At 54.6% G+C, this 20059-nt stretch overlaps 8 protein-coding genes across 8 annotated transcripts; 2 read left to right on the top strand and 6 right to left on the bottom strand.

The window, feature by feature from the left end:
* Positions 1 to 83: 83 nt before the first annotated feature.
* BDY24DRAFT_417890 (bromodomain-containing protein) lies at positions 84 to 3460 on the bottom strand (the record flags this gene model as incomplete). Its single annotated transcript, XM_076643779.1, has 7 exons — positions 84 to 203; positions 296 to 1809; positions 1894 to 1989; positions 2071 to 2524; positions 2593 to 2705; positions 2778 to 2809; positions 2874 to 3460. The coding sequence occupies 7 exons, from the start codon at positions 3458 to 3460 to the stop codon at positions 84 to 86; spliced, it is 2916 nt and encodes a 971-aa protein (XP_076493719.1).
* Positions 3461 to 3925: 465 nt separating this feature from the next.
* On the bottom strand, positions 3926 to 5527 carry BDY24DRAFT_175674 (uncharacterized protein). Its single transcript, XM_076636284.1, has 3 exons — positions 4193 to 5527; positions 4034 to 4121; positions 3926 to 3972 (listed from the first exon to the last, which is right to left on the bottom strand). Exons 1-2 carry the CDS (start codon positions 5237 to 5239, stop codon positions 4050 to 4052), a joined length of 1119 nt encoding a protein of 372 aa, XP_076493718.1. The 5' UTR covers positions 5240 to 5527; the 3' UTR covers positions 3926 to 3972; positions 4034 to 4049.
* Positions 5358 to 7247, top strand: BDY24DRAFT_410489 (ankyrin repeat domain-containing protein). Its single transcript, XM_076642848.1, has 8 exons — positions 5358 to 5527; positions 5600 to 5664; positions 5739 to 5871; positions 6022 to 6109; positions 6217 to 6247; positions 6357 to 6624; positions 6833 to 6918; positions 7062 to 7247. The coding sequence occupies exons 1-8, from the start codon at positions 5491 to 5493 to the stop codon at positions 7164 to 7166; spliced, it is 813 nt and encodes a 270-aa protein (XP_076493717.1). The 5' UTR covers positions 5358 to 5490; the 3' UTR covers positions 7167 to 7247.
* A 955-nt stretch (positions 7248 to 8202) lies between these two features.
* Positions 8203 to 10219, bottom strand: BDY24DRAFT_371900 (uncharacterized protein; the record flags this gene model as incomplete). The annotated part of the gene is made up of 6 exons (XM_076638173.1): positions 8203 to 8225; positions 8309 to 8730; positions 8816 to 8838; positions 8916 to 9913; positions 9960 to 10024; positions 10200 to 10219. 6 exons carry the CDS (start codon positions 10217 to 10219, stop codon positions 8203 to 8205), a joined length of 1551 nt encoding a protein of 516 aa, XP_076493716.1.
* A 319-nt stretch (positions 10220 to 10538) lies between these two features.
* Positions 10539 to 12061, top strand: BDY24DRAFT_436358 (uncharacterized protein; the record flags this gene model as incomplete). The annotated part of the gene is made up of 2 exons (XM_076644219.1): positions 10539 to 11863; positions 11983 to 12061. Exons 1-2 carry the CDS (start codon positions 10788 to 10790, stop codon positions 12059 to 12061), a joined length of 1155 nt encoding a protein of 384 aa, XP_076493715.1. The 5' UTR covers positions 10539 to 10787.
* A 670-nt stretch (positions 12062 to 12731) lies between these two features.
* Positions 12732 to 14290, bottom strand: BDY24DRAFT_175614 (uncharacterized protein). The gene has a single exon (XM_076636283.1). It carries the CDS (start codon positions 13831 to 13833, stop codon positions 12796 to 12798), a length of 1038 nt encoding a protein of 345 aa, XP_076493714.1. The 5' UTR covers positions 13834 to 14290; the 3' UTR covers positions 12732 to 12795.
* A 1390-nt stretch (positions 14291 to 15680) lies between these two features.
* PEX13 (peroxin PEX13) lies at positions 15681 to 17767 on the bottom strand. The gene is made up of 3 exons (XM_076636282.1): positions 17503 to 17767; positions 16661 to 17076; positions 15681 to 16560 (listed from the first exon to the last, which is right to left on the bottom strand). The coding sequence occupies exons 1-3, from the start codon at positions 17633 to 17635 to the stop codon at positions 15814 to 15816; spliced, it is 1296 nt and encodes a 431-aa protein (XP_076493713.1). The 5' UTR covers positions 17636 to 17767; the 3' UTR covers positions 15681 to 15813.
* A 403-nt stretch (positions 17768 to 18170) lies between these two features.
* Positions 18171 to 19985, bottom strand: SAR1 (Arf family GTPase SAR1). Its single transcript, XM_076641831.1, has 9 exons — positions 19943 to 19985; positions 19844 to 19874; positions 19683 to 19741; positions 19469 to 19529; positions 19311 to 19376; positions 19064 to 19197; positions 18611 to 18805; positions 18464 to 18474; positions 18171 to 18361 (listed from the first exon to the last, which is right to left on the bottom strand). Exons 1-9 carry the CDS (start codon positions 19952 to 19954, stop codon positions 18352 to 18354), a joined length of 579 nt encoding a protein of 192 aa, XP_076493712.1. The 5' UTR covers positions 19955 to 19985; the 3' UTR covers positions 18171 to 18351.
* Positions 19986 to 20059: the final 74 nt, after the last annotated feature.

Genomic DNA, 20059 nt, shown 5'->3' with positions numbered 1-20059 from the left:
TGCGAAAGAGCACAGGCAAGCACGTACGTAGATAAGATCATATTGCGTCGAGATCTTCAAGCTACCCTATCGACCCTTCGACTTCAATCCTTCACCAACAACGACGCGAATCGATTTCGAACCGGTCCAGCAGGGAAGAGTTCGAGCTGTTGTTCGTTGAGCTTCTCGAGCTCCTGAGAAGGGACGAACTTGGCGAGAGAAAGCTGCGAGACGACGAGAGGAAAAGAGAGTCAGTCAGCGAAGCAAAGAAGACGGGCGCGTCGAAACGAGAAGAAAGAAAGAAGAAGAAACTCACAAGCAGCAACCTCACCCTCCTCATCCTCTCGTCCTCCCCAACCTCACCCGCCGGTCCTCCCACCTCCTTCGCCTTCGCAGCTCTAGTACTCCTCGCACCTCCTCCGGCTCCTCCACCGTTCTTCTCCTCCTGCTCCCTGATCAGCTCTCCCAACTCTTTCCCAATCGTCTTCAACACCCCGTTCACCCAGTCCGGACTTCCGTACGCTGCTTCAGGTTCGGGAGCGGCGTTGGAAGTCGACAGAGATCGTTTGCGTTTGGCTGAAAGGGAGGAGGAAGGTGCTGGAGGTGGGATGGGAGTAGTGAAGTCTTCTGGGCGGTGAAGGAGGAGAGGAAGGGAGATGGGGACGGATCGGATGGCGGCGTGGTGGGTGGTTTGTTGGTGACGAGAAGGAAGGGATCGGATCGTTCGGGTTGCGAGACGGTTGATGAGTTTGGGGTTGGGTAGGTTTGCGGAGGACAAGGAAGGGTGAGAGGCGGCGGGAGTGGGAGTGGAGGGAGGAGGAATGGTCGCGTCCTCGGTTCCAGGTTCGAGTTTGGCGGACATCGTTACGTCTTCTTCCCCTGCCATAGCAACGTCCTCAACACCAGCCATAGGCTTCTGCTCCTCAGCTCCCTCTCCCAGCTCCTCGTCTTCCTCTTCCTCTTCCTCTTCCTCTTCCTCCTCCCCATCCATCACCCTCCTCTCCCAAGCCTCCCCAACAGCCCTCCCAATCATGAACCCTCCAGCTCCATAAACCCCTTGCACAACGTTCTCCTCAATCCACTCCTTCGTAGCCTCGCTCTTCCCTCCCTCCTCCCCGATCGCCTCCCTCATGAACCTCTCCAAACTCGCCGCGTAGGCTTCTCCAACGTGACTCCCGTACATCGCTTCCCTCAACGTCGCCTCTGCTCTCCAAGCTCTCACAGCAGCCGTTCGGTTGTTGAGCAAGAGGCTGCTCGGTTGGGTTTCGAGGAGAGGATCGAAGAAGGTGGGTGCGTCGGGGAAAGGGGCTTGGAGGAAGGAGATTTGAGAGGCTTGGTCGTGAGCTTGAGGAGCAGCGGCGGAGGAGTGAAGGAGAGGGAAGGATCCGAAATCGATTGCTGTTGCTGAGCGGTAAGGATCGGAGGGAGGGACGATGATTCCTTCGGTGGTTGGGTTGGAATCGATAGCGTAGTAGGCGTAAGGGTCCGGGTTGTAGACTGGGACGAAGGATCGTGGAGGAGGAGGGGCAGCGTTGGAGGTGGGAGCTGGAGTGGGTGTTGGACGCGACCGTCTCCACGAAAAGGCTGGTGCGAGTTGGGTTTCGTTGGCGAGGTTCCCGTACGAGGGATTGAGAGGTGTGGAGGAGGGTGGCGGTGGAAGTGGCCGATTGCTGGCTGCCGCTGCTGCTGCTGCTGCGAAGGCTTTGGGGTTGAGGAGGGACGCGGTCGAAGGGATTGGAGCGGCGAGGAAGTTATCGGGGAGGGGAATAAGGCCTGGAGCGGTTGCTGGGCGAAGGACGAAGGCGTTGAGAGTTGGGTAGAGGGATTCGACTAGGTGAAAGGAAGGATAACGAGTCAGTTCAAGAGGGACGAAGCTGGAACGAGAGGAAGAGGGACGCGAGGGAAACAACTCACGTTCGGCGAGGTTGAACGAACTGTCGGTCAACGTGTGAACAAAGTCCGGATGGGTAGTAAGCTTAGCGACTTCCTTCTTGGTCTTGAGTCGTCGACCTACAGCAAGAAGCGGAGGAAAGGAAGCGAAGATCAGCTCAACTCAACTCGAACGCGTCGAACAAAGTCGAGCAAACTCACCTCTCGTCTCCCACCACTTCACCAAATGGCAACACCCGTCCTCGAACTCCACCAAACTCGTCCCTCTCAGCTTCCCCGCATCATCCGTCGATCCCATCACCTCCTGCACCACCACCGGAGCCGCCGTCATCACCGCGTTCTGACTCTTCTTGTACGGTCCTCTCTTCTTCCCCAACTGATTCGACCCGGTCCCTACGATCCTCACTCCCTCCGCGGTGAACGTAGCTGGCGACTGAACCTCCACCGATGGAGATCTGGGTGCAGACTTGATGGACGGGGAAGGGGAGGGAGCTGGGGAAGGGGAAGGAGGAGCTGGAGGAGGAGGTAGGACGAGAGCTCGATTCGTTGGAAGGTGTCTGATGACCCAGGTTTGAAGCTTGTTGGCCATTTGATGGAACATGGTTTCGGGTGGGTTGAAGGTTTTGCAGTTGGTGAAGATCAGGAGGAGGTCGTGCTGCGAAGGAGTATAGAATCGAGGTGAGTAGGGAAAGAGAGGAGGAAGGAAGGAGAGGCGAAGCTCACCTCGAAGGAATCAAAGTCCTTGTACTGTCCATCTGCCACCTTCTCTTCCATCTGAGTGAGAGACATGGGCTCTTTGATGATGTCGCTGTAGCCTGGGACGTCGTCGTCGGTGACTGTAGCATTACGAAAGAAGAGGATGAGCTCGAACGAGAAGGGGAGGGAGGAAGGAGAGGAGAGAGACGAACCTGTCTCGATGAAGAACGCATAATCGTCTCGTCTTGAAAGACACAGAAGTCGGTCAGCGGCGATGTATATATGTAGGGAAAGATCTGTGGACTCACTTTCGAACCTCCTTGATCATCTTCTCGCAAACTTCTTTCAAAGGGACCCGTAGACGACCAGAAACCATGGGCTTTCCATCGGCTCCTATCCTCGGTTTCTTTGGAGGTTTGACCTTCTTTCCTCCTGGACCTGGAGTTCCTTCCATGATCCCACTCATGGGAGTTCCAGGCATCGAACTCGATCCATCCGTAAACTCTGCTGATGCTCCTGGGGTTCCAACGGTGGGTGTTGTTGATTCCAGAGGAGTCGAGGAGGTTCCCGATCCAGAAGCGACGGGGGGAGGAGGAGGAGGAGCGGGAGAGGGAGCTCGAGAGGGGAAGGTAGACTTGACGAGTCGGATAGGAGTAGATGTGGCAGAGGAGGGAGTGGGGATTTTGATGATGGAGATTCGAGGAGGAGGAGGAGGGAAGGAAGCGAACGAACGAGGAGCTGAAGGAGGAGCTGACGGTGCTGGCGGAGGAGGAGGAGGAGGAGGAGGAGGAGCTGGGAGGGAAGCATCCGACTTGATGGCCGCTTGGATCTGAGGATTGAGCTTCAGTCGGATCTTGAACGAAGGCTTCGGAGGAGGAGGAGGGGGAGCCGACATTTCGAAACGAGAAGGGGGGAAGGGAAGGAAAGAGTTGAGCTCAACTTCGTTTCAAGCTCGCCTCCAGAGGGAGCTTCAAAAAGGGCGCAGTGGGGACGAGCTGACGAGGTGAAAGTTTGCTTCATCTCGTTCGTGGTGCGCAAAAGAACGGAAGAAGGGCGAGTAGACTCGCGGAGAGCAGAAAACCTGAGAAAGAAGAGGAGAAGAAAGACATGGATCGTGACTCGAGGCAAGAGGTTTGAAGTCGACGTGAAGAGCTGGTTCCACAGCGGAGACGAGAGGAAGAGATCAGAGAGTCAGTCCAGTTTCCGAGATGCGAGAGCAAAATAGAAAGTTGACTGACGAGAGAGAGAAGTCGTTACTGAGATATCTAGAGCGAGAAGAGAGGACAAGAACGTGTCAGTCGAGTTTCGAAACGAAAGAGACGCGAGACTGAACTCACGAGGGAGGCTGTGGTTCGGAAGGGAAGAAATAGAGACGCCAGAACGAGGTGTTTCTGTCGGAGAGGAAACCTGCAGATGCAAGATGAGCAAACCGAAGCGACGAAAGAAAGGATGTACGACCAGGACGAACCCGTACCGTTGACTCCTCAGAATGTCAAATTCATGGAAGAGGCACCAGCGAGGAGATTCTCGAAATCATCTCCTGGCTCGTCGGCGCTCTGTAGAAGAACGGGAAGGGCAATCAGAGGGGAATTGACGGAGTGAAAAGGAAAGGGAGGTGCGTGCTCACCGAGGACCCTTCATCGGGGAGGAAAGAGACCTTCGACCCATCCTCCAGAACCCAATCGCAACCTCTACTTCCTTCGAACGGAGCGTCTCGGCTGTCTCTCCACTTGGCGAACTCCTCGATCCAAGAAGGAGGGAATCCGACGAGAAGGACGCGAGGAAGATCCTTGAGGACGAGGCATCGTCGAAGCCGGGGAAGGACGTCCTCCTGGAGGGAGCGGTACCCTCTTCCCTTCTCCTCTCCGACGTTTACCTGTCTTCCTGGACGGAGTTCGAGAGTCGCACCCTTTAGTCGAAGAACTGGGAGGAACGGTGGATCGAAGAAGAAGGAAGAGGAGGCGGCGACCCTGTTGAAGATGGGATCGCAGATGTCGGCCCTGACGACGTAGTCTCTTGCGCTAGAGAGAAGGTCGGTTCGGTCGTATTCGATCTCGGATTGGATACCTTCGGTGACCTCGATGGTAATCCTGAGACGTCGTGCAGCCTGTTGAGTGAACGGACCGCCCTCCTCGTCGGTTCCACCGTCGACGGACCTCCCGACTCTGTGTTCGATGCCTGCGACTGCGTCCGACCAAAGGACTTTGCTCCCCAAACCACTCTGGGAGGAGAGGAGGACCATCGTCTTGAGCGAAGGGAGCTGTTGGAAGCTGAGCTCTGCGAGCAGGCGATCTGCTGTTGGCTCCGATGGCTTCTTGAGCGGGCAACTGACATCGAGGTCTATGAAGAGAGTCTTCACGAGCTCTCTCCTCGCTGCTCTCTCCTCCCCTGAGAGGGCTCCTCCTGCTGCTCCGAAGAGAAGCGTCCAATCCTGAGGCGAACGAAGCACGATGGTGTTCCAGAGGCGAGGGAGGACGAGCTCGGAGAACCCCTTCGAAACGAGGAGGAGATTGGCTGCTGCTGGATCGAGGGAGGGGACGGTGGATTGAGGAGTTTGAGGATCGAGGAGGTGGAAGTAGTGGTCGAGGATGAGGGAGAGCACGTCTCGGTTGAGTCGAAGATCGACGGGGGAGATGGGGAGAAAGGAGGAGGAGGAGGGAGGGGAAGAAGACATGGCGACTACTGGCGAAGACGGGGAAGGGTTTCGAGGGAAAGAAGGTCAAGATTGGACGAGGATGGAGTCGAGGTGAAAGAAAGAAGTTGGGATTGGGAGAATTTGCGATGCTCGTGGTCGGAGGGAAGAAGAGAGGAAGGGGAAACTTGATCGTTTCGACGAGCTCACCTCCACGAGATGGACTCGTCGTCCTTCCTTCCTCCCACACCACCACAAGCTCAAATTTCTCCTCCCCATCTCTATCCTCTATCATGTCCTCCATCACCATCCAGAAAGCTTGCCTCGAAGGTCCGTCTCACTCCCCGTTTTTCTGAAGCCTCGAACGAAGCTGACCTCTTCCCTCCTCCCTCCCCTCCTCAGGTCAACCTGGACTCGCTCGCTCCCTTCTCAACGCCAACCCTGAAGCTATAAACTCCATCGACGCTGTGAGTGTCCCATACTATTTCTCGCCTCGACAGTAGAGATCCTGACCTCTCTTTGGCACTCTCTCTTCTTGTAGGACGGCCGTTCTGCCCTCCACTGGGCAGCTTCAGCTTCCTCTCTCGAAGTGATGGAACTCCTTCTCAAGAACACTCCTCCACCAAATCTCAACCTCAGAGACGCTAGTGGAAGCACACCTCTTATCGTTGCAGGTACGTTCGAATCGGAGCTCACGCTTTATACTGCAAGGGGACGGCGGAAGAGGGCTGAATGACGAGCTCGCTTCCTCAGCGCTTCCCTCCTCCTCTTCTCCTCTGCAGCTCTTCAAACTGACTTTGCTCTCTCTGGTCCTCTTTCTACAGTCGCTTCAGGTCAGGAGTCCAACGTAGTAGCTCTGTTAGCAGCGGGAGCCGACGTGAACGCCACGAACGAGAAGGGTCAGACCGCACTGTGAGCTCGAGCTTCCTTCCTTCCCCTCCCCTCTCCCCTTCATCTCGACTCGTTGGGCGTCCTTCCTCGTTCTGACTCTTCTCTATACGTTTCCTGGTGATACAAAGGCACTACGCTGCCTCCAAAGCTCGCATAGAGGTTCGTCATCTCTTTCTCTCTTCCTTTACACTCGAAGACTCGACACTCTCTCAACGCGTCGCTCACACTTCCTTCCTGTTTCTCTCCTCGCCGTCTTTCGTCCCTTCAGATCGGCCGTCGCTTGATCCAAAAAGGAGCCGATGTCAGTCCTGTTTCCTCTCCGTCTCTCCATCCCCGCTTCCCTTCGTGTCCCTCGTCTGTCCTCTCCTCCCTGACTCCCTCCCTCCTTCTTCTCCCTCAGATCAACTCCAAAGACCGAGCGAACCAACACCCCCTCCACCGAGCTGCCACCACCGGATCCGACGGGTTCGTTCAGCTGCTGCTAGCGGGAGGGAAGGACGGGAAGAGGACGAGATTGAACACTCAGGATCGGATGGGTGAGTTGTCGGTTTCCTCTTTCCTTTCGTTCGAGTTCTTCGAGGGTGTCGGTTGGAAGACAGTATAATTAAGAGGGCGAAGGTGGCTCGTTGAGCTGGGAAAAGCGGGAGAGGAAGCTGGACCGTTTTCGTCTGTCTCGATGAAAACGGACGCGTTCGAATCTCAAAACTGACGCCCCCTCTTCGTTCAACCTCGAATCCTTCTCAGGAAACACGCCTCTCCACCTCGCCTTCGAGAGTGGTCACGGATCCACAGCTGTCTTGCTCATTGAAGCAGGAGCGGATAGGGATAAGGTGCGTTTTCTCTCGCACTCCCGCTCCCTTTCTCCTCAGGCCCTTCCCTTCTCTTTCCCGCCCCTTCACTGTCTCATCTCTTCCCAGACCCATTCGCTCACTGACTCCTCGATCTTCATTCGTCGTTTCTTTCGCACCCACAGCCCAACGTGGACGATCATACTCCCGAGCAGCTCGAAGGACTGGGAGATCGGGAGCAGAAGAAAGTCAGGGATTTCGTCTGGGGGAAGGTTGGGAGACCAGAGTAGATGGGATGATAATGAGGTTTGGTATCAGTGAAGTCGGGGGAAGAACGAACGGAGGGCAGTAGGCCAGAGAAGAGAGAAGGGAAAGAAAAAGCACGCGTCGACGAGCTTGGAGACGTGCCTGGCTGATTTTCTCTGGCAGCTTTTCGATTCGAGTGTCTTGCGGATCAACCATGTGGAGTGTGACACTCTTAAGTTTGCTTTGCTGCCGGTGAGGAGATGGGATCTGGCGAGAAGAGAAGGAAGGAGTCGCGTCACGTCTCGTTCTTCATCGTTCCCTCTTTCTCGCAACCTCTCTCTTCGCTTCTCTTTCTGGGTCACGGTAGCTTCTCCTCTTAAGATATGTAGTCGGTGAGAGAGATTACGGCTACACAACTGCCCTTCCCTTCAACTCCCGCTCCCGAAAGCTCTGCCTACGAAGAAAACGTACGAAATCGACGAACGTAAAAAGACAACAGTACGAGAGCGATTATGTATCTACGGCCTGATTCGACTCAGTGTTCGTTAGGGAGCGAACGTCTCGGGATCTGGGAAAAAGAGATATATCAGTAGTCGTCAGCTTGTTGCGTTCGACGGAACGAAGAGTGGGATGCAAAAGTCGTGACAGAGAAAACTCACGTTCTTCTCTGCTTTGTTGTTCGAGAGTCGACGAGGTTCGTAGACTTGTAGGTTGGATGCGACGGTCGAGGAGCAAGTCCCAGCTGATCGAGGAAGTGAGAGAGGAAGAGAAAGGAGGGTAGCCGTCAGCGACGGCGTCGACGCGTCGGAACGAGACGAGACGAAGAGGACCGAAGAAGAGCAGACGCACCGAACCTGAGAGAATCCGCCGAGCGTGACCAGTAGCGTAGATAGCATGAAACACGAGCGACGGGATCCCTGGTTCAGTCTGAGGTGGGAAATGAGGGAGAAGAGGAGAAGAAGACTTCGAGTCAGCGCCGTGCGAGAAGCGAGAAAACCCCAAGGGAACGAGGAAAAAAGGCAGCGAGAAGTCATACGTACTTGCATCCGAAGGAGCCTCAAACCTACGTCCATATGACCCTCAGGCGTGATGAACAGGTGTTCCTACGAAAGTGAAGGGGAGATCGAGGTCGGTCAGTTTGAACGTCTGCGATGAAGAGAGAGAGAAACCTTGGCCTGAAACTCACTCTGTCGATCTTCTCTCCTCCCGACCCCCGTCTTGGGACCAGTATCGACATCAATCCACTCCCGCGAATTCAGGAGTCGATGAACCTCCTCCCACGTCTCCTTCGAGACGAGATCCTCGATCCTCCTCTTCAGCAGGTCGTACGAGTCCCAATCGACGGAATGGAGACTTCGATATCGAGGATAGTGAACCAGGCGTCTCCCGAGCTTGAGAGCGGCGCCCAGTCCAGGAGCGGAAAGAGGAGGGACTGATGTGGGAGCGACGAGGTGTTGAGCTTGTTGCTCGGCGAAGAAGGAGAAGAGTTCGTCCCAAGCTCCGCACCGAGTGAGGCACTCTTGGTAGGCATGGTAGTTGTTATCGTTGAGGTTGAATCCTGTTGTGCGAAGATCCTCCCAAGTTTCGATCGCTCGAGAGAGGGAACCGCTGAAGGGAAGAGAGGAAAGACAGGAAAAGACGAGTCGAATGAGTTTCAGGTCGTATTTCGGTGGGGTTCGTCTCCATAGCTCACCTGAATCCGCAAGCATCGAAGTACTGGAGAGAAGAGAAGCGTTAATAGTCAGGATAGCCAAGGAAGAGGAGAGAGCTGCGAACGTAGAAAAGAAACTCACCACCGAAACGACCCTTTGTTCGATTCCTACCCCTCCCTCCGACCTCATCATCTGCCAGATCTCCTCCACCTCCTCAAAAGCCCGACCATGGTTGTATCCGTCCATCAGAGAAGTGCAACTTCGAACGGTGAAGATCTCTCTCCCGACGTCCTTCATCGCTTGATGAATCGATCGAACCGCGTCGAGGTGCTGATTCCGAAGGGATTCCAGTTCGACTAGGACGTCGGGAGTTGGGTGTGTTCCGATGGAATCCAGGTTTCTCTTGTCCTGATTGTGGAGACGGGTGTAGATCTCAAGGAGGGAGACGAGAGGAGGGGCGACTTTGTCCTTCGTGCGGAAAGAGAGGTGGATCCGATCGTTGTGATCTGCCAGGAATCGAAGGATGAGATCCGGAGCTGGTCGAGGTGAGAGAGGTTTGACCAAATGGAGGAGTGATTGAAGAGTTTTGTAGACGACGACGTCTCTGACCCCCCCATCCGTTTCGTCTTCCTTCGTGACGCGAAGGATCCAGGTCGCGACCTCGACTCCTTCCTCCAGACTCTCCGCTGCGTCCATGAGTGTTTCGATGAGGATGACCGATCGTTCGACGTCCAATACCCGAAGACGACAAACTCGAGCGAGGACGGGTCGAAGGGTGTCCATGGGATGAGAGGAGAAGGAGGGGGAGTTGGACGCCTGAGCGAGTTGGGCGAAGAGGGATCCGAGAGAGATTTCTCCATCGTCCATTCGAGGTTGAACTTGACGAGCGAGGTCCTGAGCGTAAAGAAAGGCTTCCCTGTCTCCTTCATCTAACGAGATGGCTTCCCGGAGGACGGAGAGGATAATTTGATGGTCCGAGTAGGCTTGGGGAGGGAGGGAAGCGAGTTTGGAAGGGGGAAAGGCTTCTCCAGCTGCGAGGAAGGATTTGATTCTCGGAGCGACGGAAGAGAACTTGAAGGTAGGGTAATTGAGAGGTTGGAGAGACTGAAGAACACGAGGAGAAGGAAGAAAAGGGTGAGCTGGGAGGGCGAGAGAGAGAACCAAGGGAAGGAGCTGCGAGCTCACGTTGGGAGCAGGGAAGGAGAGCTTCGACATCGAGCGATTCTGGATGAGGATCGCAGAAGTCGAGGCTGATTAAGAAAGATGAATGTATAACAGTCAGCATGGGGACCATCGAGAGAGTGGTAAGGTTTCTTGAGATGGAGAGGCCCGACTTCAGTTGAGCTCAACCCTTCTTCTCCCTCCCTCCTTCCTCCGATTCTCTCTGACCGCCCATATCGCTCGCTTTGACGGTATTAAACTCACCTCGACGTATCCCCAGACATCCCTTGAGCATAACGACGATCCTGAGGTCCAAGAAGGATGCTTTAAATGTAGCCTCAAGAGAGAAGATGAGGGTTGAAAGGGAACCGAGGGGAGGTGAGCTCGCTCGATTTCAGCTTCTCCCTCCTCCTCCCTTCCTTCTTCCCTCCTGACCACCAGCATCGAATCTTTACAAATCGACTCGAAATGGCAGCCCTTTCTCTCTCATCATCTTCCTTCTGTCCGTCCAACTCAACATCCCCAGAATCGTCCTCCTCCTCCGTCCCTTTCAAACGCAAGACGCTCGACTCTTCCTCCTCCCTCCCTCGAACGACCCTCCTCCTCCCCGACGGATCCCAAGTCAACCTCCTGGAGCCTTCACCCTTCGAACCTCTCATAAAAGGAGCTCGATGGCCGGATTCTCATCTCGAAATCCTCAAAGCAGCCTTCGATCCCAAGCAGGACTCGATTCCATCCTCCCTCCGACGTCCTCTCGCTCTCTACCTCGCCGTCCCTTCAACTAGGATCACCAACTGGCTTCATAGCAGGAGGGGAAAGAAGAAAAGGGATCCGAGTGGGAAGGATTCATCGATGTCTGCAGGAGTAGGAGTAGGAGCGGTCGGAGCGTCGAAGGTGGAGGAGTTGAGGGGATTGAAGAAGTCGAGCGTCGAAGTCGAGAAGGACGAAGGATCTACTACCGAGGAAGAGGAGGAGGAAGAGCTCGTACAGAGAGCTGTGAAGAAGAGGAGGGAGGAGTCTGGCAGTGGTGGTGTGAAAGATGGAGAGTCGAAGGATCAAGGCGTCGAGTGTGAGGAAGTGAAGGTCTGTCGCGTTTCCCTTTCTTCCCGTCTTCAACTCTTCTCTACTGGGTCTGAAAACAGATCCAGAGAGTGCTTACCATCCTCTTTCTTGCGTCTTCATCGTCTTCCACTGGAGCAGTCATCTTCTCCAACCAAATCAGACGCATACATCCCTCCCTCTTCATCCGCCGCCAATCCTTCTTTCTCTCCTCGTACCACTCCTACTTCCCACTCACTCGACGAACTTCACACCGAAATCGAACCCGAACCCGAGTCGGAAGTCGAACCAGACCCTTCGAAACCTGCCTTCCTCGATAAACTCGCCATCCTCTCCCTCTTCCAAACCGGTCCACTTCTCCCTCCCACCTCTTCTTCCTCCCTCGCCGAACTCGATCTCCTCTCCTTCGACCAACCCTCTGATCGTCTACAACAACCAGAATCTTCCGTTCTCTCCACACTCTCTCATTCCGTCGGACGTCCTCCTCTCACGGATCTCTCCCTCGCGTCGCTTCTTCTGGCTCGAACAACGGATCATCCTGCCTCTTCCTCCTCGTCCTGCCCTTTTTCATCCTCTCCATCGTCATCCCCGTTGAACACGAAGATGAGCGAACCTTCTCAAAACTCCTCTTCGAACAGCCACAGCAGCTTCGAACATCCTTCGCCTCGAGACGCATCCGATCTCAAACGCAAAGCTCCCTCGACTCCTCTTCCCTCTCAACCTCCCTCGAAGATCGTCAAGATCTCGCCTCCGAAACCGAGTGGACCTGGATCGAAGATGGATCATGATTGGCTGGGGTTCTTGACGTCGGGGTGGTTCGGAGACGGTTGGAGATGGAGGAAGAAGAAGGAGGAGGACGACCCGTCGAGGTTCGTTTTATTTTCCACTTCGAGTTATCTCCATTTTTCTTCTTGACATCGTCGAACCTCTCTGCAAGAGTTATTGCTGATCGTTCTCTTGTCGTTTGATCTATTCGCTCATGCCACAGTTCTCGAGACGACGGATCAGGAGACGTCGAGATGGAGGACGCGTCGAGCAACTCGAGCAGCAAAGAGGGATCGTCTTGATCCAAGCGCTCCTCGTGCTTTCGCTCTTCTTTCCTTCCCTTTCTTTCGAAACCATATGCTCCATGCTTTACTCCTTTCATTCCTCATCAATCTCTCCCGCCTTCGTCCGAAAGAACCCTTATTAGCGAAGTGAAAGTCGACGCGTCTCCTCTTCTCCTTCGTGCGATCCCGTTCCTTTCCCTTTCCCTTTCAGCCATCCAACTCTCCCGCTCCCCACTTCCTCCCTCTCTCCAAATCGTATGCGTACGTACAGTCAATCTAGAATCGATTCAACTGAAAGGGAGGAAAAGACAACCAACGACACTCGACGCGTCGACCTCTCGTCCCCCTCTTCCCCTCGTTCCTCTCGTCTCGTCTCGCCCTTTCTTTCCCCTTCAACGAGCAGAAAATACATATGCATATGTATCAAAGAAAAGCAACCAAAGGAGGGGGTCGAGCACGAACAGGCAAAAAAGCAAAGAAGAAGAAACCCCCAACAATCGAAGAGACGAACGAGCAAGGCAAAAAGCAAGGGAGGAGGAGGGAGGCAGGGGCAAGCAAAAACCAAAAAAAAGGATCTACGAAAGTTGAGCTATACATATGTGTGTGGGAGTGCACAAAGAATTAAACCGAAACCGAAACCGAGCCCAAACCGTCCAACAAAAACCGAAAAGCAGCAAACGAACACAGAGAACCAACGCGCACCAAAGCAGAAGCACAAACGCAGCCCAACCCAAACCAAACCAAACCCCCCTTCAGAAATACCTGTACCCCAACGACGTTCTCTTCCTCGTCAACATGCCCTTCCCGCTCTCCCTCCACTCGGGCTTGAGACTTCCCCTTCCCCTTCCCCTTCCTCTCCCACCCATCCCCATCCCCTCGCCCGTTCTCCTCTTCTTCCCCTCCCTCCCCTCGTCCTCGTCCTCGTCCTCGTGCTCAACAAGCTCGTGCTTCCTCGTAGCGACGAGAACAGAAGGCGAAGGCGAAGGGGAAGAAGAGGAAGGGGAGTTCGTCCCCGTCTCGCCGAAGGGAGTCCAACCCCCTCCTCCTCCGCCTCCTCGGATGTGGGAGACGAACGGTCTGGTAGCGGTAGCGGTGGCGGTAGTGGTGGTGGTGCAAGGGTGTGGGAGGACAAGACCGACGCCGACGCCGATGGTAGGGGGTTTGCTGAACCTCGTGGGAGGAGTGGTCGTCGCGTCGTTGGCCGTGGGCTGAACCGAGGACGAGGAAGGGAGGTGGTACTGCATGTTTTGAGTGTAGGTTTGATGGTGGTAGTGCTGGTGTTGGTGTTGATCATCGAGTCGAGGAGGAAGAGGAAGGAAGGGGAGGAGAGGGAGAGGGAGAGGGTGGCTGGTGAGGGACATGGACGCGTCGGGTTGGTTTGGGAGTTGCTGGTGAGGAAGTAGGGAGGAGACGAAAGCTGAGGGGTGGTAGCTCTTTTGAGCGTTGTGGTTGTAGTGGTTGTAGTTGGGTTGGTACGTGAAGTGGTTGAAGGAGGAGAAGGGAGGGGAGACGAAGTCCGAACCAGAGTTGAGTGCGTCGAATCCAGTCGAGGAGTTGGGAGATCCTTCATCGTCGTCGTCGTTGTTGAGGATGTACATATCCGAGTTGGTCGAGGACGAACGATGGAGGTAGTGAGGGTTGACGAACTCGAACGGTTGCGGGTCGGACGAGGTGAGTTGCTGGTTGTTTGGTTCCAACTCCATCTCCTCCAAAGCGTTCTGAACCTCCTCTTCTTCCTCCCTCTCCCTCTCCGAACCCAACCCACTTCCCCTCTCTCCAGCAAACCCCATCTCCTCCTCCGAAGCTTCTTCGATCCTCTCGAGACGTCCAGAGGATCCACCGTCCTCCTCCTCCTCCTCCTGCTTCGACGCGACTGACCCTCCCTCCTCCTCCTCCTCGTCGGCGACCGGATCCTCCTGAGCGGACAGATCGATCGGAGGAGATCCGTCGTTGGGTGTGAAGAGGAGTCTCTCCTGAGGAGGAAGAGAAGGAGGAGGAGGAGGCGAGAGGGAAGGAGATCTCTCGAAGACGGGTCGAGGCGGAGGGGAGTCGTCGTCGGCCGCGTTCGTTTCCTCCTTGCGAGCTACTATAAAAAAGAGAGCACCCGAGAGAGAAGAGAAGAGAAGAGAAAGGTTTTCAGCCTTTCTACAGTAAATTCGAAAAAGGGGAAAAGAAAGAAGGGAAGGGGAAGGGAAGGGAAGGCAACGAAAATTGCAAACCAAACAAACACCAACCCCACTTCCCTTCGCACGCTCCTCGCTCCTGTAATTCAATCGAAAAAGGGCGTACTCACCACTTGATCTCGTGCTCCTCCTCCCTCCCTTCCTCTCCTCCTTCTTCTTCTCAGAAACTCCAACGTCCTTCTGAACCTCAACTTGACCCTCGAGCTGAACGATCTTGTCCTTGAGCACGACGATGAGCGCGGCCTGCTTGGTCGAGACGGTTTCGAGGTGGGTGTTGCGAGTGTCGAGCGCGGTGAGGTGGGTTTCGATCCGGTCTGGTAGTAGAACGAACGAACGAACGAACGAAAGGATCTAGTTTAGTCTGAGAGAAAGAGAGAGAGGGGAGAAGGAGAAGCAAGGGAGGGAGACGAACCTCGATAAGCTCTCTAAGTTTCAACGAAAGAAACAAAAGAATCAAACCGAACCAAAACGGAGCGAAAAGGAAAAGGAAAGATGGATCAGCCCTCTCTACCCTTCTCCTCCTCAAAAAAACATACCTACCTGTTTATTCCTATTCCTCTCCTTCTTCAACTCCATCTTCTCCTCGTCGCTCAACTTCCCTCGAGCAATCTTGTTAGCCAGTCGACGAGCGACGGGGGAGTCGTGTCCTGAAGGTTTAGAGAGAGGGGAGCTGTAGGGCAGACCGGCGGTTGACGACGACGACGACGAGGAGGAGGAGGAACGAGCTCGAGTGGGAGAGGAGGAGGTTCGAGAAGAGATGGGAGTGGAAGGGGAGGAGGGAGGTTGGGAGGAAGTTGAAGTCGAGCGAGTACGAGCCATTTTTTTTTCTTTGATGGAGATGGAGATGGAGATGGAAGGTGGAGGGGAAAAGGAAACCCCTTCTTCCTTCTTCCTCTTTATAAGCTTTTTGAGAGAAGGGAGAGCGAAGAGGCGAACAGGGGGGGGGGGGGGTCGGATCGTCTTCGTCTTTGTGTGTTGAATGAAAACTGTTGTTGTCAAGGGAAAGCTTCCGTTTCGAACCAAACCAAACCGTCAGACCATGAAAACCTTCGTTTCGTTTCGAACGAAGGAGAGAGAGGGAGAGACTCACGAGCTTATGTATCCTTTCAGTCGTCTCTCTTGGTTCTGTAGAGATCTCTCTCTGTTTTGGTGTGAGAGAAAGGGTCAGCTGGAAGACGCTCCACTCGACTGGATTTCAATCCTGCCTCGAGGAGGCTATTTTTTTCTTCTTTAAATTCACGCTACTGGTTGCTGGTACTGCTGGAGAGAGAGAGAGAGAGAGAGGAGATTGGGGGTCAGTGAAGGCGAGAGAGAAGTAGTAGAGAGAAAGAAAGGAGGGAGACTCACAGAGGGAAGGGAAGAGTTCGTTCGAGAGTCGAGAGTCGTTTCTCTCGGAGGGATAGAGGAAAACAAGCGTGAAAAGAACAGAACAGAAAGTTTTTCATGACATCGACTTTGGCTGAGGCTGGGTGGACGAGGGAGCTGCTGGAGCTGTAGGTTTGGCGAGTCTGAGTAGAAACGAACGAACGAACGAAAAGTCAGCTCCTCCTCGAGAACCCTTCCAAACTCGACTCGACGCGTCCTCACTCACTCCCTCACAAACCCCCTCGGGAACCAGCCTACCCTCCCATCCCTCGTTCTCCCCCTCCACCACTCCCCTTCCCCTTCCCTCCCATCCTTCCCCTTGAGCTTCTCCAACACCGCCACAATCTCCCCTTCGCCCAACGTCAACTCGACCGCGTCCTTTGCTTCGAACGGATGCGTCGCTCTCGCAAACGTCAGATCCGCCGGTAAGGGTTGTTCGTTCGGAAGTTGATTCGGTGGAGGAGGAAGGTTCTTGGCTAGGAGAGTGATGAGACGGGACATGGCGAAGGGGAGTCCTATGGCTGTGAGGAGGAAGAACACCAGCGGTTTCGCCGAGGGTCGTTGGACGACGCGTCCTCCTCCTCGTCCTCCTCCTCCGTGGGGGAGTTCATGTCCTACTCGACCGGAAAGAGCAGCTTGACCTAAACTCGCAAATTCTCCTCCCCAATCACTACTGAACCCTCCTCCTCCTCCTCCCGCTCCCGCTCCTCCTCCTCCTTTGATCCAAGCCAACAACCCTTTCCCCCACCTGAGAACGGAAAACACTCCCAAGATCTGACCGAGGTAGAGTTTCGCTGAGCCGAGTTGGTCTGCTACTCCTGCTAGAGCGAAGAAGGACGAGTGGGTTGCCATGTAGGTGGATTCGAGCAGTTGAGCGAGCGAGGTGATGGACGTGATGAAGCCTTCGAGGAGGGAGAAGGCTGGGGAGGTCGATTGAGCGAGCGAGGAGGTGAACGTTGGAGGGAGGCCCTGAGGACGAGGAAGGAGAAACGAAGAGAGAGAAAGCTATATCAGCTCCTGGAGATGACAAAGGAAGAGAAAGAAACGAGAAAGTGGAGAGCGAGCGTACATCCTGACCGTTCATCCCCATCTGACCTCCGTACCCTCCTCCTCCCATTCCCATCCCTCCCATCCCACCCATGCCCATTCCACCTCCATAGCCACCACTGTACCCTCCGTAGCCACCGCCATAGGAAGATCCGTACCCTCCTCCTAGACGAGAGTAGGCTTTGAAGCGAAGACGAGGATCAGAACGGGGAGGAACGGTGGGTGAGCTTCGAACCTCGGGCTTCCCTCTCTCCTCCTCCTTCTTCGTTCGTTGAAGAGAGAAACACTCACGAGAACTATAACCGCCCCCGTAAGAGCCCATTCCACCTCCGTAACCACTCGACATGCCTCCGTAACCGCCTACGGTGGAGGAGTAAGGGGACGAGTAAGGAGAGGGTTGTTGGCCGTAAGGGGAGAGGGAGGAGGAGGAGAGGGGGACTGAGGAGGAGGGAAGGAGGAGGAAAGGACGTTAGGGTTCGGGTTCGGGGTTGACGAGGAGAGTATAGGGTGTTCTTCGTGTAGAAGGTCGATAGAGCAAGCGAGAAGAGAAGGGGATGAAGAGGGAAAGAAAAGGAAAAGGGAAGGACCGAGGTCGTCTTGAAGCATGAGCTCCGTCCCTCTTTTCCTCCCTTCTCTACTTCTATATCTTTTCCCTCCTCTCTATCGCCTCTCTTCTCTCTTCTATCTTCTCCATCCCCTCTGAGCTCTCTCGGCATATACTCCACTCCACCGCTTCTCCTCTCTCTCCTCCCTCCCTTCTCTTCCCTCCCTCCCTCCCCCTTCCCTCCCTCTCTCTCTTCTTCTTCTTCTTCTCTTACAACCAAATCCTAGCCAAAACAAAACATACCAAAACAAAAGACTCACCAACAGCACTACTCATCCCACTCCCAATATCAACAGGTCTCGTAGGAACCGTAGGAGCACCATCCGTTGAACTCGAACCGGCTGTGATCTGGTGCTGCTGCTCCCAGGGTTTAGGAGGAGCGACGGCGGCCATTCGAGGGAGAACTTTTGTGTAGAGAACCGAGAAGAAGGGAGTTTGGAGTGTTTGTAGGGGGAAGAAGAAAGGGTGGGGAGGAAGGAAAGCAGAGGGTGGGTGGTGGTTTGGGAGGAGAGAGGAGGCCAAGGTCGCCGGCGAGGGACGAGGTAGTAGCCGAGCTTAATTTCCTTTTTTCTTCAGAGCGAATGTATTCTTGTTTCATTAGATCGATTGAGGTAGACTTATATAGAGGAAGTGAGGAAGTGGGATTTATCTCGAAACAGAGAGGGTTGTGAGGGAGCAGAGGGCTCGCTCGGACGCGAGCTGGTGTTGGTGTCGTTTTGGTTTTCCTTCTCGTTTGGTTCCGGGCTCGGAAGAAAGAAAAAAAAATGGACCCAGAAGGGAAAGACAACCAGCTTTTTTTTAAAAAGATAGAGAGTCAGGCGTCCGATCTGTTCGCTGCGTTTCGAGGAGACGCGTCTCTCTCTCTCTTTCTCTCTTTCCCTCCCTCCCTCCTTTTCCCTCTCTCTCTCGTTGGCCAAAAATCAAAGATTCCTTCATTCATTCTCCTCCTTCCCCTCCCTCAAACAAACTACCAACCAAATCGACTCCCTTTCTCCGCTCTCCCTCCCTCCAACGAAACGAAACGAAATCCCGCACGTCCCCCTCTGCCTGCCTTGCCTCCAGTCCCTCCCTCGAGTTCGGTTCGTGAGCCCGTGAAGACGCGAGACGATTTAGTTCATGCTGTTTGGAGTGAGATTACATGCGAGGGAGGAGAAGGAGGTTGGGTTAGCGAGGAGGAAGGAAGGGAGGGAGAGAGAGAGAGCGAGAGAGAGAGAGACGAACTATTGCGACACCTAGAAAAAAGAAATCCCAACACCCAACGATCAATTCCAAAAGACAAAAACCCAAACAGTCAGCTCTCAGCTCTCAGCTCTCCCTCTCTCGTTCTCTCGTTCCCTCCCCTCCCCCTCATCCCTCTCCCAAACTCACCCATCGGAACCCTTCCCCGTAACCCTGCCTCATCACCACCGAGCACATAAAGATCTCAATAGGTCGGATGTTCTCCGAGAGGGGGACCTTGAGGCCCTTTCCGGTCGTTTGGTACAGGCCCAAGGTGTGTCGAAGCTCGTCTTCGGAGACGGCGCCGGGGGCGTCGATCTTGTTTCCGAGGATTAGGAAGGGGACCTGCGTGGGGATTGAAGGGTGGGTGAGGGGAGGTGAGAGTGCGGAAGAGAGGGTGGGTGGGGTGGGGTTGATGGAGAGGGGGTAGAGGGAGGAGGGAGGGAGGAAGGGAGGGGAGGAAGGAGAGGAGAAGGTCAGCTTTCGTCCTTCGAGATCTACCTCGTCGTCTCCGCCGGTTCAGAGACCAGCAATTCTCGAACCAGAGACTCGTAGGTATGCGAAGCGAGAGGCAGAGAAAAACAAGAGACGCGAAAGACTCACCTTGGACAACTCCTCAATGGAAAGCAAAGCGTCGAGCTCAGCCTTGGACTCTGGAAGCCTGTCGGTATCCGCTGAGTCGACCAGAAAGACGATTCCATCGACCTCGGGGAAGTAATCCCTCCACAGACGACGAGCTGCGAGCGACGGAGTATCAAAAGAAACACGTGTAAGTTGGGAGGCGAACCGACGTGGAAGGAAGGAGAGGAGGGAGGGAAGGGAGAGAGAGAGGAGGGAGCGTTCGACTGACCCTGTTGATGTCCTCCCAAATCGTAGGTGGTGAACTTGACGTTTCCGATAGCGAGCTCCTCGGAGGCTGAAGGAGAAGATGAAGAGATAGAAGGTCGAGTTTAGGATAGAGGGAGGTGAGGAGACGGAGAGGGAGAAAGAGAAAGAGGAGGAGCTGACTTGGGTGAAGGGTAGGTTGCAAGGTCGCGAGTCGGTCGTTCTTGAGCATGTGGAGCAGAGTCTAGATTCACGAGAACGATAGCGGAAGAGAGGACAGAGAGTATAGGGTCAGCTCATACGAAGACGAACGCGGTTTGAGACGAGAGGAAGGAGGGAGGTGACGTCGAACGACGCGAGATGGTTGTCCTCTGAAGCAGAAAGAACGGAGACGCACCGTCTTTCCAGCGTTATCGAGTCCAAGGAAGAGAATCTTGGCGTTCTTGTTCATCAACCCTAGAGAATCAACATCGGAATAAGAGTCAGCGAGAGAGGAGGAGGAGAGAGGAAAGAGGAGGAGGAAGGAAGGCGAAGGAAAGAAGAAGCAGAGGAGCGAACCAAGTTGGGTGAGAATGTCGTAGAACCAGTTCTGGGAAAGAGAATTCGAGCTGGTTAGTATATAGGAGGAGAGGGAGAAGAGGAGGGTAGACGACTGACGATGATGAACATGTTGAAGGGGGGAGGGTCGTGGGGGTTGGGAGGCAAGGAAGGAGGTGAGCTGAAAGGCCAGCAGAGGAGAAGGGGGCGAGGCCATCATCAAACGACTTTTGTGCT

This window comes from Mrakia frigida, assembly GCF_051309035.1.
Source record: "Mrakia frigida strain ATCC 22029 unplaced genomic scaffold BDY24scaffold_32, whole genome shotgun sequence".
NCBI lineage: Eukaryota > Fungi > Basidiomycota > Tremellomycetes > Cystofilobasidiales > Mrakiaceae > Mrakia > Mrakia frigida.
The sequence above is the reverse complement of the archived record's forward strand: the minus strand, read 5'-3'. Positions and strand labels throughout refer to the sequence as shown.